This window comes from Eurosta solidaginis, chromosome 3, assembly GCF_040869045.1.
Source record: "Eurosta solidaginis isolate ZX-2024a chromosome 3, ASM4086904v1, whole genome shotgun sequence".
NCBI classification, from domain to species: Eukaryota; Metazoa; Arthropoda; class Insecta; order Diptera; family Tephritidae; genus Eurosta; species Eurosta solidaginis.
In genome coordinates, this window is record NC_090321.1 from 167,281,247 (window position 1) to 167,295,322 (window position 14,076).

The 14,076-nt window shown below is 36.2% G+C and overlaps 3 protein-coding genes and 2 long non-coding RNA genes across 6 annotated transcripts; 2 read left to right on the top strand and 3 right to left on the bottom strand.

Annotated features, from left to right (window-relative positions):
• Nucleotides 1-1,202: 1,202 nt before the first annotated feature.
• Nucleotides 1,203-2,269, bottom strand: LOC137246758 (uncharacterized). The gene is made up of 3 exons (XR_010951691.1): nt 1,882-2,269; nt 1,770-1,809; nt 1,203-1,669 (listed from the first exon to the last, which is right to left on the bottom strand). It is a non-coding gene; the product is annotated as an uncharacterized lncRNA (long non-coding RNA).
• On the top strand, nt 1,515-3,066 carry LOC137246757 (uncharacterized). The gene is made up of 2 exons (XM_067777766.1): nt 1,515-1,826; nt 1,886-3,066. Exons 1-2 carry the CDS (start codon nt 1,692-1,694, stop codon nt 2,018-2,020), a joined length of 270 nt encoding a protein of 89 aa, XP_067633867.1. The 5' UTR covers nt 1,515-1,691; the 3' UTR covers nt 2,021-3,066.
• Nucleotides 3,067-9,401: 6,335 nt separating this feature from the next.
• Nucleotides 9,402-11,146, bottom strand: LOC137244593 (uncharacterized). Its single transcript, XM_067773811.1, has 2 exons — nt 11,014-11,146; nt 9,402-10,079 (listed from the first exon to the last, which is right to left on the bottom strand). The coding sequence occupies exons 1-2, from the start codon at nt 11,041-11,043 to the stop codon at nt 9,561-9,563; spliced, it is 549 nt and encodes a 182-aa protein (XP_067629912.1). The 5' UTR covers nt 11,044-11,146; the 3' UTR covers nt 9,402-9,560.
• On the bottom strand, nt 11,082-12,355 carry LOC137244594 (uncharacterized). Of its 2 annotated transcripts, XM_067773813.1 has the most exons (3): nt 12,068-12,355; nt 11,828-12,008; nt 11,082-11,402 (listed from the first exon to the last, which is right to left on the bottom strand). In XM_067773813.1, the coding sequence occupies exons 1-2, from the start codon at nt 12,200-12,202 to the stop codon at nt 11,874-11,876; spliced, it is 270 nt and encodes an 89-aa protein (XP_067629914.1). In that variant the 5' UTR covers nt 12,203-12,355; the 3' UTR covers nt 11,082-11,402; nt 11,828-11,873. The 2 variants fall into 2 exon arrangements, with proteins under 2 accessions (XP_067629914.1, XP_067629913.1); XM_067773812.1 differs by lacking the exon at nt 11,082-11,402 and having other exon boundaries at nt 11,743-12,008; nt 12,068-12,353.
• On the top strand, nt 11,864-13,347 carry LOC137244595 (uncharacterized). Its single transcript, XR_010951124.1, has 3 exons — nt 11,864-12,012; nt 12,085-12,124; nt 12,225-13,347. It is a non-coding gene; the product is annotated as an uncharacterized lncRNA (long non-coding RNA).
• Nucleotides 13,348-14,076: the final 729 nt, after the last annotated feature.

Sequence of the window (14,076 nt, forward strand, 5' to 3'; positions counted from 1 at the left end):
TCGATGGTGCGATATGGATTAACTTTCGCCCATGCAAATCAACCCAGCTTAGTGTGCAGTGTTAATTCGTTGCCTTCTGGCTAACAACTGACGATGGAGAGTAAGAATATGTGTGAAGAAAGTCTGGCTCAATTGAGCTATGGCGTGCTGACCACTGTTTTACACTAATAAGCTTATAGGTCTGGCCGGACCTATGGTGTACGGCTAAGGTATAAGTTTTGAAATTTTGTAATAAAACCTTAGTTTATAAGTACTTTTTTGACTTAAGACCAGATTTTTTAGACGCACACAAGCTTATTTTCCTGATTTCATATTTATCCTTAATTTCACAGGTACTGATCTTATGTAAGTACAATACGGAAACCGGAAACGCAGATTTCGCTACCTGTAGAAATCACTAGTAAGCTGAAGTCTCGTCGCCACCTTCCTTTAGCTTATTAGCCACTTCCTCTTTTCTTTGTATGCTAGCTTGATTCCCCTCCTTCTTTTCTGTCTTGCACCTTTCATGGTACATGGTTTTTCGATACTAAGAATTTCCTCTTCGATCTACTTCGCAGATCTAGATGTGTGTGAGTCATATTATTCCTGCTTGCCTCGTGGCTCAGAAAAATAATAGGATAGTCGCCTTCAGTCATCGACTTTAGCCTCTCGGAGCTTCTTCCTCCCCAATATGGTTGGAAAATCAAGAATTACATGGACCCCTGCTAAGCAGCTGCTTTCGCAGTGTGAAGGCTCAATCGCTGCACCCAAACAATGTACAATTCTTAATGCTGACTGGTATTGTGCGAAGGGCTTACCTCAACTCTCTGTCTGTTCTTTGTCCGTTCTCAAATACAGCTCCTTCACCCACTCACTACATTTAATCACTAGCTGCACACTTTCCTCGGCTTTCGCGTTCGAATCATTTCTTATTTCGATTTATATTTCCCCGGCTTGCGAGGCTATTTTATTTCTTCTCATCCTTACTTTCTTTGAAATTTTTTGAGTTCATCGAGTGACTAAACTCCAGAAAACAGCTACGTCCCTTACTGAGGTAATGGCACCGTTACTTCTCGAAACGTTCCGTTATAGGGAAGGATCCGTTCAAATAGAGGAAAGGATGCCTGTCATAAGGAGAGTTAAAATAGAGTGTTTTCCAAGTTTTATTGGTATTGTGTTTTTGAAACAGCATACGAGATAAGGTATATTACAATCAGCTGCCGTTATGTCTATGTACGTATGTATACATATGAATTTGTTTATAAGTAAATCCAGAGTGCATATGTACCCGAATAAGTGCTTTCATATAAGTATTATATGTACTACATATGCACCTACATACAAATGTTGACATAAGCAGGTATGAACAGAAAGCCTGAGGCTATTGCTGTACATATGTATACATTGTCAAGTCTGCTCATATTTCCCCGCCCTCCAGTCATTGCATTTGTTTCATTTTTTTATCCTCTATTAAATCTTCTGGCCCACTTGACCAACTTGTCATTGTTAGTATGTATTGGCTTCAAGTGCTGAAAATAACAATTTTCTGCCATATTTTCTATTGCGGTTGAATGATAACAAATACAAAATATGTGCAAGCACAACAATTCACTGTTATTTTTGATGTTCATATTCAGTCTTGTTCCGGATTACATCGTCAACGTTTCACTTTTCCAAATACGTCCAAAATCTATATAAAATAAAATAATAATATGACTTTACAGTTACAAATCGAGAAACTTAAAGGCTTAGACAATTATAAGGCTTGGTCAATGACGGTTCGAGCTTACCTTGAATCAGAGGAGTTATGGAGTATTGTTGAAAATGGACCTGAAAACAATGAGGAGGTATGAATAATTGTATGTGTGAAGATTGCTGAATAACAATGTGTGTTTTACTTACTTAGTCGCTGCTCAAAGATAAATGTGCGAAACTTATTATTCTATGCTTAATCGAAACGAAACTTTGCCAATTTATGGTCAGCATACGGACAGCACGGGACCTGTGGAATTATTTGCGAACCCAGCATTCCTTGCGTTGATATCCTAAATTATGCGAATTCTACATACAATTATTAAGTAATTGTTGCAAATCGATATTAATCATTCAGTCTCATCATAGTATCCATGTGAATATATGTATAATGATCCATTTAAAAAATGCGAAATGTAGGTTTTATTGCCGTTATATCTCAGCGGTTTTTGCAATTTACAATTTGCAACGGTCTAAACTAATCGAGATATAAATATACCTTACATATTAAAATAATCAAGGTGAAAAGAGAAATTCATTTAGACATGTCTGTCTGTGAAAACGATAACTTGAGTAAATTTCGATATATCTTGCTCAAAGAACCTGAATAAAAGTAGGAATAATGACAAACAAAAAACCGCTGTGATGGCTGAATGGTTATAGCAGCGGCGCCTAAACGTTGCCGATGAAGGAATTTAGCAGTTCCCGAAATGGATCTATACAACGAGCTTTGGCATTTGTCAAACTTTTTTCTTTCTTCTATTCTAATTTAAAAATTTTTTCAATTAAGAAAAAAATGTATCATAACAATAATAATGATACAAAATTATTGTTATGCCTTGAGCTCGATTCGAACCCGCGATCTTACAAATCAGTAGGCCGATATAACAACAAAAATTGTTGCTCAAATTTGGTATTAGGGTCCTTGTCACTCATCTCCCATCGCTATTTACCATGAGCGAAACTGTACAATAACCACGTCCACTTTTTATATATATATAAATTAATTAAATTATTAATTATGGGAAAACAACAAAGACATCATCATCGTCCTCTGAGTCACAAAAATCTGACAGATCAGAGAGATTATCATTCAAAGCTTCATTTATCTCTTTATCACTAATTTTTTTCCTTGACATCTTTTATTTTTTTCTTATTTTTTTAAATTATCTGAATTAATTCGTTTAAAGCCATAAAGAAAGTAAGTAATTTTACTTCCTGGGGCCACGTAATCACCGGTTCGCACACGGAAAATTGATGAAAAATCATGGAAAAAGTAAAAATTTTCACTTTCTGTTTTCAAATATACAGTAAATGTACATAACTATGGGTGTGTTTGAGCAGCTAAATAATAACAGTAGTATTGCTAAGTGCTGCTTAGTTGATGGAATGTAGCTAATTTCCTAGTGATGATCAATAGATTGTCAACATTTCGTTCAAAGAACGCGCGAAATTGCCACATCTGCTCAAATTTTGCTGAAGAACGTTATGCTCTGTCATAAAAAGTAACACTGCTGCAGCTCGAGCACACCCTATATCAGGCAAATAAGAAACAAATAGACAAATTGGCTTTTTTTACAAATTGTTTGGTTGAGATTTTCAATTTTTGATTTAACTTAAGCTGTTGTTGTTGTTGTTGTTGTTGTAGCGATTAGGTTACTCCCCGAAGGTTTTGGGGAGTGTTATCGATGTGATGGTCCTTTGTCGGATACAGATCCGATACGCTCCAGTAACACAGCACCATTAAGGTGCTGGCCCGACCATCTCGGGAACGATTTATATGGCTTTGGGTCGCCAGAGCCTCGTCTGTTAGTGAAACGGGATCCGCCGCTCGAAGGTGAGGTTGAAAATTGGGTTGGAGAAGCTATATATTGCGCTACACAACCCCTTGAATCCCCACTATTATGCCACTATTTTTAAACCAGCTGGCGGCCACCGTGGTGTGATGGTAGCGTGCTCCGCCTATCACACCGTATGCCCTGGGTTCAACTCCCGGGCAGAGCAACATCAAAATTTTAGAAATAAGATTATCAATTAGAAGAAAATTTTTCTAAGCGGGGTCGCCCCTCGGCAGTGTTTGGCAAGCACTCCGGGTGTATTTCTGCCATGAAAAGCTCCCAGTGAAAACTCATCTGCTTTGCAGATGCCGTTCGGAGTCGGCATAAAACATGTAGGTCCCGTCCGGCCAATTTGTAGGGAAAATCAAGAGGAGCACGACGCAAATTGGAAGAGAAGCTCGGCCTTAGATCTCTTCGGAGGTTATCGCGCCTTACATTTATTTTTTTTTTAACCTAAACGTCGTGAAAATTTCTTAAAAATGACGAAAACGCAGAAAATTAAAAACATATTCCACAAAAAATAAGTCTCTTAGTCATAACGTATCCAAAACAATAAATAAAATCTATAAAAAATTATTAAATTCACCAACTCAAATATTTTTAGGTTATGAATATGGCGAGAAACCAAAAACCAATTGGTTGGCTATGGTATGGTTATGGCGTTAGCGTTATGGTATGGCACCATTAATCGATTACATTCATTTTCCTAAGGTAGGTTCGATCAGCTGTTTTATCTGGTTATGGCTTTATGGTTATAAGTCACCATTAATTTACCCTTTATACAGCCCTAAAAAATCAGCTGTGTTGAGGCGGACAGCACAGCAAAAAGTATGGTGAATTCCTCTCGCAGCCGTCCTACAAATTCCACAGAGTTTTACAAGTCTACAATGTACCATTTTATAATTTTTAAAATCTTTGAATCTACTTTCTTTGCTTTGGTGATACTCAGAACCTGAAAATTCTCGCTCCCATCAGCTAAAGGCCAAGCAGCGCCATTTTTTTTTTTTTTTTTTTTAAAATTAGGTTCATTAAATATTAAAGACAGCGTTGCCGAACTAAAGATAATCACCCTTATCGCGAAGTTCACGCGGAAAAGTGTTCGCCTTCACTTCTTTTGTTCGGGTGAACTTTTTCCGCCTATCGGCAATTTCGGGCGAACAAAAGTTCACTTCGAAACAGCTGATGCTCTATTGTGAATTAGCAGTGAGCAAAAAATTTGCTTACAATTGTGTAAATTTTGTAACCTAGCATATATTTCCTTAAAATACAACAACAATAGAAATAAAAAATTTATAAAAGAATGTTTAGTATTACACTTAGTTTGGTATTGATTGAGTGCGATTAGAATATAAATGTGCAAGCGATTCGGAGGCAATTAAGAGACAGTTCTAACCTTTTGGAGCTAAGTGATTCACTGTAAGCTAATAATTACTATTTTCAGCACTTTTGAATAACAAGTTAATTTTTTTTTAATTAGCTTTGGCCAATATTACAGGCTAAACAAGCCGGCATTCTAATATTTGCTAGATTCTTACCAACTCTTTGCCACAATTGAAGCAAAAATTTAGAGTTCCCCCAATTGCAAAATTGAGTACATGTCTTCGTTTTTTCGCATAGGGAAAAGGCGTTGGAAAGGACCATGAAGTGGGCCTTAGCCAATCTTGTTTCAGTGAGGTACTCAACATTTTGGAATCGTTGCTTTGTCCACAATGGATAACTTGGTCGACTGATACGTTGTCATAAAAAATAGAATTTACATACTTAGCAATACAGGAATTTGACTTTTTCCCACTCAGCTTCCGGTTGTGCATTATTTATTGCAGGCATGCTTAACGAACGAAACGATATCATTTCGTTACGATAATCAACGCTAATAAACGAAACGAAGTGACTTCGTTTCGTTTATTAACGTTAAGAACGTCAAATTAACGTTAATTTTACGATCTTAACGTTAATAAACGAAACGAAGTGACTTCGTTCCGTTTATTAGCGTTGATTATCGTAACGAAATGATATCGTTTCGTTCGTTAAGCATGCCTGATTTATTGATTTATTTCTAATAATAAAAGTACATATAATTATAAGAGTACCAAATTTCAAAACAGAGAATTACTTACATTTTTCTTCGTTCGCCTGTAAAATGTAAGTGAACAAATTTGGGTTTCCGCGCTGTTCATTTCGCCCGAACAAAGAGCTGCCGATAAGGTGAAATCTTTTTCGAACACGCAAAATTGTTTCGCCACCCTCTGCGATAAGGTGAACAAAAACTGTGAATATTTTCGGGTGAAAATAAAACTCGCGATAAGGGTGAATAAATTAACAAATTATCTGTCTCACATATTTGCCGTCTTTCAGTGAGTTTTACAGCTCCGTCTCACGCTCAATTCTAACGGGTATGCTCTGGATCATTGGGAGACTTGAGAAGCAGATGTCGTGAAATTGTCGCAGACGTGAAATGTGATACAGATGTCGCCGGTGTTTTTCATTTAATTAATACGGCGAAAAGCTAAGCAGCGACATCTATTTTTGAAAAAGTAGGTTTATTAGAGGCAGCGTTGCCAAACTAAAAAGAAGTAATTAACAAATTATCTGACTCACAAATTGAACCAGACCTCTATCTGGATTTATCTGGCTCAAGTCGTTGTTGTTGCATTTACATGCAAAATTATTTATCTGGCTTAGGCTCTTTGCCACCGGAAGATGGCTATTGTACCGAATTTACTGAAATTCCTCTTATTTGCAACCTTCTACTAACGTTCGAATCACTAAACTGTTGAATAAATAACTCCAATATTGCTCCGTCGGATATGCATCACACTACTATTGTTCTTAAACTTGAGTTTTATGTGTTTTGTGTACCCTCTGTAAATGATGATATCGCTTTTAATTTTGCACGGTGCGACATGCCTATACTTAACCATGTTTTCTCGGAAATTAACTGCGTTGATCTTTTTTCCTCCTCAGATATTAGCATTTGCTACTAGATATTTAGATCAACGCTTTTTAACCTATGTTTCAGGCATGTTCCAGTCAAGTTTAGTCAGACCAAGGATCTGTTCTTTAACGAGAAGTATCAGCAGTACCTAAAGGAGTTTAACTGCTTGGATAAGTTTCTTTACAAAAACTATATTCTTAGCTTTGAGACAAATATTAAGTCCAATCCAAAAACATTTTGGAGTTTTATTAAATCTAAAAGGACCTGCTCCTCGGTTCCTGCTTCTGTCTTTTACCAAGATAGTGTAGCTACAAATCCTAATGCGGTAGTGAACCTGTTTGCGGACTATTTTAGTAACAATTTTGCATCCTATGATGATGCCCCTTCTTTCGACTTTGCATCTGATTTAAATTCTGCTCTGGATTTCGGTTCAATGTCGATTTCATGTGACGAGATCTCAAGTGGTATTACTAATTTAAAGCAGTCGGTCAAGACAGATTCTGATGGCCTCTCAAGTGCCTTGTTTAAAGGTTGTCCGGCCTTAGTTTTACCTCTTGAGATCCTGTTTAATATGTCACTTCAGTGCGGGGAGTTTATTGATGCTTGGAAACTTGTATCGATAACTCCTATCTACAAATCTGGAAATAAGAATGATGTCTGTAACTACAGACCTATATCAAAGCTCACTACTGTTTCGAAGTTATTTGAATGTGTTGTAAAAGACAAGTTATACTTTTCAGTGAAGAGCCTAATTTGTGCCAAACAGCATGGTTTTGTTGCGGGACGTTCGACGGGCACCAATCTAGTGGAGTTTAGTGAGTATTGTATATCTGCTTTTGCATCTGGATACCAGGTGGATTGTATTTATACTGACTTCTCCAAAGCCTTCGATAATGTATCACATGAGATCCTTATTCATAAACTTTCCTGTCTTGGTTTTCACTCAAATTTTCTGCAGTGGCTAAATTCTTATTTAATTAACAGATGGTGTATTGTCTGCATTGATGGTGTATCATCCGGTCCATACCTTGCAACTTCCGGCGTTCCGCAGGGCAGTATTCTTGGACCCTTGCTCTTTGTCCTGTTCATCAACGACATCAGCACTTGCTTTTCGTATGCTAGGTTTCTCTTGTACGCTGATGATCTTAAAGTTTTCTCCATTATAAAGTCTTCGCGTGATATGTTCGAACTTCAGTGTGAAATTAATAATCTCTATTCCTGGTGCGTTAGATCGCACCTTTCTTTAAATATTAATAAATGCTTTCACGTAACCTACTCTAAATTGCGCTTTAAGTTTAATAGTTCATATACCATTGATAACAAACCACTGCAGACTGTTGATAAAATCAAGGACCTTGGTGTGGTTTATGATACCACATTTTCTTTCAACAGCCATGTAAACTTTATCATAGCCAAATCGTATGCAGTGCTTGGTTTTATTCGGCGTAATAGTGCAGAGTTCTCTGACCCGTATACACTCAAATTGCTCTACAATTCATTTGTACGATCTCATCTCGAGTATGCCACTATCATTTGGCGACCGTTCCAACAGTTTGCAATTAATAGGATTGAGAGAGTTCAAAAAGTTTTTCTTAAATACTGTCTGCGGTCACTTAGATTTACTAGCCCTCTTCCCTCATATAATGCACGTTTACTTCTTTTAAATCTTAAAACTTTAGAAGCGAGAACGTCTATTATTTCTTTGACCTTTTTATATTGCATCATCCATGGGGATACAGATTGTGCTGCTCTTCTTGAGAAAATTAATTTTAATGTTCCAAGAAGAGAACTTAGAAGCTTTTACCCTTTTTATGGCATTAATAGTAGAACTAATTATGCGAGAAATGCCCCAATTACCCGCGCTATGAATGAATTTAATAAGATCTCGTATTTTGTCGAACTTGATTTCTCTTTGTCGAAGAACGTTTTTATTAATTTATTAAAGTGTGTTTTTTAGTTATCAATTCTTTTATATTAGTCTGTAAGTGCTAGTTTTTCACTGACTTGTTAACTTTTTGTATTTCTTAATTGTAGTCAGTTTTTTAATTGTATGAAAATTGTTAGTAGTCTGTAAGAACTTTGTTAATAATATGCTGTAAGTTTTTTCATTGGTAGTCTGTAAGAACATGTGTTCATAGACTTAATAAATAAATAAATATTCGATAATGCAAAATGGTCTTTATTAGACTGCTTTCAAAATAAAACTTCCATTGCTCGACAGATATGTTGTTTTCCCATAATAGTTTATAGATATATAAAAAGTGGACGTGGTTATTGCACAGTTTCGCCCATGGTAAATAGCGATGGGAGATGAGTGACAAGGACCCTAATACCAAATTTGAGCAAGATATATCGAAATTTACTCAAGTTATCGTGTTCACAGACAGACATTTCTAAAACGCCAAATACACGACACGAACATTTCCGCGAACATTCCGCAATCTTGTTCGCAGCTTTGGCCATACACCATACGAACTTTTGGCCGAACATTAGTTCTCTTTCAGACAGCGATGAATACGGACAATTGTGCTGCAGCAATATTGCTCGCTGTGGCAATTAAGCGTAAAAAAAAGAGAGAAGATCGCAAAAAAAGAATTTGGTGCAAAGAATGGTTTAAAAAGCGAGCAGTTCTTGGACAAAGTGAGCTTATTAAAGAACTGGAATTCACGTCACAAAATGATTTTAAAAATTACGTTCGTATGAGCAAGGCAACATTTGACCAAATTTTACAAAAAATTTTGCCACTCATAACGAAACGGGATACAATAATGAGAGAAGCGATTCCCCCTCATCACCGCCTTGCTTTAACTTTGCGCTTTCTAGCTAGTGGCAATAGCTTTGAAGACTTAACATTTTTGACAGCAATTGCGCCCCAAACGATTGGGAAAATAGTTACAGAGACTTGTGATCCCATAATAAGTCAATTGAAAGATTTTATTAAGGTAATTATTTATTGATTAAATTATTTGTTTTCGACTAAACAAGAAAAGTTTCATGTGTACATACATATGTGTGTCTGAAAATGATTGGTTTTTTGAAGTAAAAATAAAATTAAATTATTCGTTCGTTTCAAACGATGCAAAGAAATTTTGTAAGTGTTCTACCGAGCTCGAATTAATGGATGATGTATCTTCAACGATTCGTACGTTTTGTGTGACTTGAGGTGACATTCTACTACTGTTTATGGACGAGCCGCTACTTAAAGGAGTCGGAACTCTTATTGTATAATTCTGCATGTGTTGGGGCACCGCGTAGTTAAGTTGCGTAGACGTGCGCATTGGGTATTGCGGAATGACATTTGGTGTTAATATTTGACTTGGGTTAAAAACATTTTGGATTTGAATCGCGTGTCTAAATTCCAATGCTCCCAAGCAACCTGGAAATAAAACATCTGATATGATTTTTCGCGCAATCGTTTTCTGGGAGGCCTCCATTTCACTATATTGCGAAGCCCACGATTGAACCAAGGAGTCACCTTCTGTGGGTTCGCGGCTGTTGGCAAGTCTCTCGCATGCAATTTTAATAAGTGTATCTTCTTCAGAAACTTTTCTTTTGCTTGGTCGAACAGTGAATTCCTAAAAAGAAAGATTTATAAGTTTTTCATTACTTTTCAGCTTCCACAAACAGAAAAAGATTGGAAGGTAGAAGCGAAAAATTTTGATGCTCGCTGGAACTTCCCAAATTGTATAGGCGCAATTGATGGAAAACACGTCAATATAACAAAGCCACCTGGACCTGGATCTTTTTATTATAATTATAAAAAAAAACTTTCCATCATTTTAATGGCAGTGGTTAGTGCTAATTACGAATTTTTGATGGTGGATGTTGGCACATATGGAAGAGCGTCTGATACTTGTCTTTTTAGCGAAACAAAATTTTTTTCATCTCTAAAAAATAAAACATTGAAAATTCCTGACCCTCAGCCGCTTCCAAACTGCGAAGAAAAACTACCATTTGTATTCGTAGCTGACGATGCTTTTCCTCTGTTAGAAAATATCATGAAGCCATTCAGCCACAACACACTCAAGGAAGAAGAAATAATTTTTAACTACAGGCTTTCTCGGGCGAGAAGAATTGTTGAAAACTGTTTTGGCATTTTAGCATCAAGATTTAGAATTCTCCTACAAACTATTAATTTATCACCAGAAAAAGTCACGAAAATTGTGTTAACCTGTTGCTACTTGCATAACTTTTTACGGAGGCAAAATGAGGAGACGTATTTTGAAGGTGGATTCGATGTTGAAGAAACAGATCCCGGAGCGATAGAATACGCCGATTGGCATAATGACCATGGACTTACAGCTCTTCAAGCTTCAAGTGCAAAGAATGCATCCAATTTAGCAAAAACTACTCGAGAAAAATATTGTAATTATTTTAATACAGTGGGAGCAGTTCCGTGGCAGAACAATATATTAAATATAAGAAAGTGAATCATTTACGGAATAAAAACAAAATGAATGTTTGTGTTCATAAAAAAAAAGAAACAATAAAATTTTGACTTTTTCTTACCTCAAATGTGTTTGTATTTTCATCCTGCATTGTGGTAACGCCTGTCAAAGGTCCTTCTTGATCTTTCAAAAAGCATAGCAAATCATAGCACCAAAGAGTAGGAACATATTCATCCTCAGCACCAGCACCAGACTTCAAACTATCTCTATTTTTTTTGATTCACGCCGGTATTGCGCCCGCAAACTACTTATTTTTTTATAACTGTATCCTTTGTGGCATCAGGATCTACTTCTTTTAATTTTTCGATTAAAGTCGCATAATCGTTATTCTTTTTAATTCTATTACAATAATCTTTGCTTTTTACTTGCCACAATGATGGCAAAGATTTATACATTTCAATAAATTCATTCAGAAATTTTTTATTGTCCATTTTACTTTTCCGCGCACGTCTGTTCCGTTCAGAAATTACTACGATTATGAGCTATTTCGCCATACACGCACGAACAGTTCGCGCAAATGTTCGCCAAAAATTAAAATATTTTGATTTTTGGCGAACATTTGCGCGAACTGGCAAACACCACCATACACGACAGAAAAGGTAGCAGAAACATGACATAACGGGAATGTTCGCGGAAATGTTCGTGTCGTGTATTTGGTGCTTAAGTGAATTTCTCTTTTCACCCTGATTATATTTTAATATGTAAGGTATATTTATATCTCGATTAGTTTAGACCGTTGCAAATTGTAAATTGCAAAAACCGCTAAGATATAATGGTAATAAAACCCACATTTCGCATTTTTTAAACGGATCATTATATATTCACGTGGATACTATGATGAGACTGAATGCTTAATATCAATTTGCAACAATTACTTAATAATTGTATGTCTTTCGAGTAGAATTCGCATAATTTAGGATATCAACGCAAGGAATGCTGGGTTCGCAAATAATTCCATAGGTCCCGTGCTGTCCGTATGCTGACCATAAATTGGCAAAGTTTCGTTTCGATTAAGCATAGAATAATAAATTTCGCACGTTTATCTTTGAGCAGCGACTAAGTAAGTAAAACACACATTGTTATTCAGCAATCTTCACACATACATCTATTCATACCTCCTCATTGTTTTCAGGTCCATTTTCAACAACACTCCATAGCTCCTCTGATTCAAGGTAAGCTCGAACCGTCATTGACCAAGCCTTATAATTGTCTAAGCCTTTAAGTTTCTCGATTTGTAACTGTAAAGTCATATTGTTATTTTATTTTATATAGATATTGGACGTATTTGGAAAAGTGAAACGTTGACGATGTAATCCGGAACAAGACTGAATATGAACATCAAAAATAACAGTGAATTGTTGTGCTTGCACATATTTTGTATTTGTTATCATTCAACCGCAATAGAAAATATGGCAGAAAATCGTTATTTTCAGCACTTGAAGCCAATACATACTAACAATGACAAGTTGGTCAAGTGGGCCAGAAGATTTAATAGAGGATAAAAATATGAAACAAATGCAATGACTGGAGGGCGGGGAAATATGAGCAGACTTGACAATGAAATTTTCGAAGAGCTTATATGTACAGCAATAGCCTCAGGCTTTCTGTTCATACCTGCTTATGTCAACATTTGTATGTAGGTGCATATGTAGTACATATAATACTTATATGAAAGCACTTATTCGGGTACATATGCACTCTGGATTTACTTATAAACAAATTCATATGTACATATATGTACATACGTACATAGACATAACGGCAGCTGATTGTAATATACCTTATCTCGTATGCTGTTTCAAAAACACAATACCAATAAAACTTGGAAAACGCTCTATTTTAACTCTCCTTATGACAGACATCCTTTCCTCTATTTGAACGGATCCTTCCCTATAACGGAACGTCTCGAGAAGTAAGGGTGCCATTACCTCAGTAAGGGACGTAGCTGTTTTCTGGAGTTTAGTCGCTCGATGAACTCCAAAAATTTCAAAGAAAGTAAGGATGAGAAGAAATAAAATAGCCTCGCAAGCCGAGGAAATATAAATCGAAATAAGAAATGATTCGAACGCGAAAGCCGAGGAAAGTGTGCAGCTAGTGATTAAACGTAGTGAGTGGGTGAAGAAGCTGTATTTGAGAACGGACAAAGAACAAGACAGAGAGTTGAGGTAAGCCGTCACCAGTGTTGCCAGGTGATGAAAAAAAAAGAAGCTAGATTGGCAAAAAAAAAGGTTAGAAAAAGCTAAATTTGGAAAAAAAAGAAGCTAAAAAAAAGGCCAAACATTTTTTTGGTTAATTCCTAAAATTTTTTTTTTTATATTTTAGTTTACACATTTGTAAATAAAAACTTATTATGTTTGCACATGGAATTACTTTAAATGACCGCTTAGAAAAATTTTCTTCTAATTGAAACACCTTATTTATAAAATTTTGATGTTGCTTTGCCCGGGGTGTGAACCCAGGGCATACGGTGTGGTAGGCGGAGCACGCTACCATCACACCTCGGTGGCCGCGATGATGATTTCTTAAGACAACCATCTATGCCCAATACGTAAGTTTGTGGTAAAATTTGATGTTGCTAGCTGTTAAAATGAGCCAGAAATGGGGCAGAAATGGCGAAAACCCTCTTATTGAACAATCGATTGTATGGGAGGTATATGCTATAGTGGTCCGATCTGGTCGATTCCGACAAATGTCAAATCCCCCATCAAAATATGCCTGCTTACCAAATTTCATTAAGATATCTCAAAAACTGAGGGACTAATTTGCGTTCAAACAAACGGACAGACGGCATGGCTAAATCAACTTAGTTCGTCCACTGATCATTTTGGTATACTTTTTGATGGGTCTAACGAAAACATATACATAAAAAATGATTTGGAGCCTTGAAAATGAAAAAAATCGATTTCGACCAAAACAAGTCCCAAAAACAAAAACAAAAATTTTTTTTTAAAAACTGATTAAAAAACTTTAAAAAACTGATAGGAACTATGAGACAAATTCGTTTTCATCGGCAACACTTTTGCACGTTTCTGAAGAAACACTTAAAAAAACAATGGCGAAAAAATAAATTTTTCACCAAAACACTCCTCAAAACCCAAAAAATATTTTTTTTTCAAAAAACTTA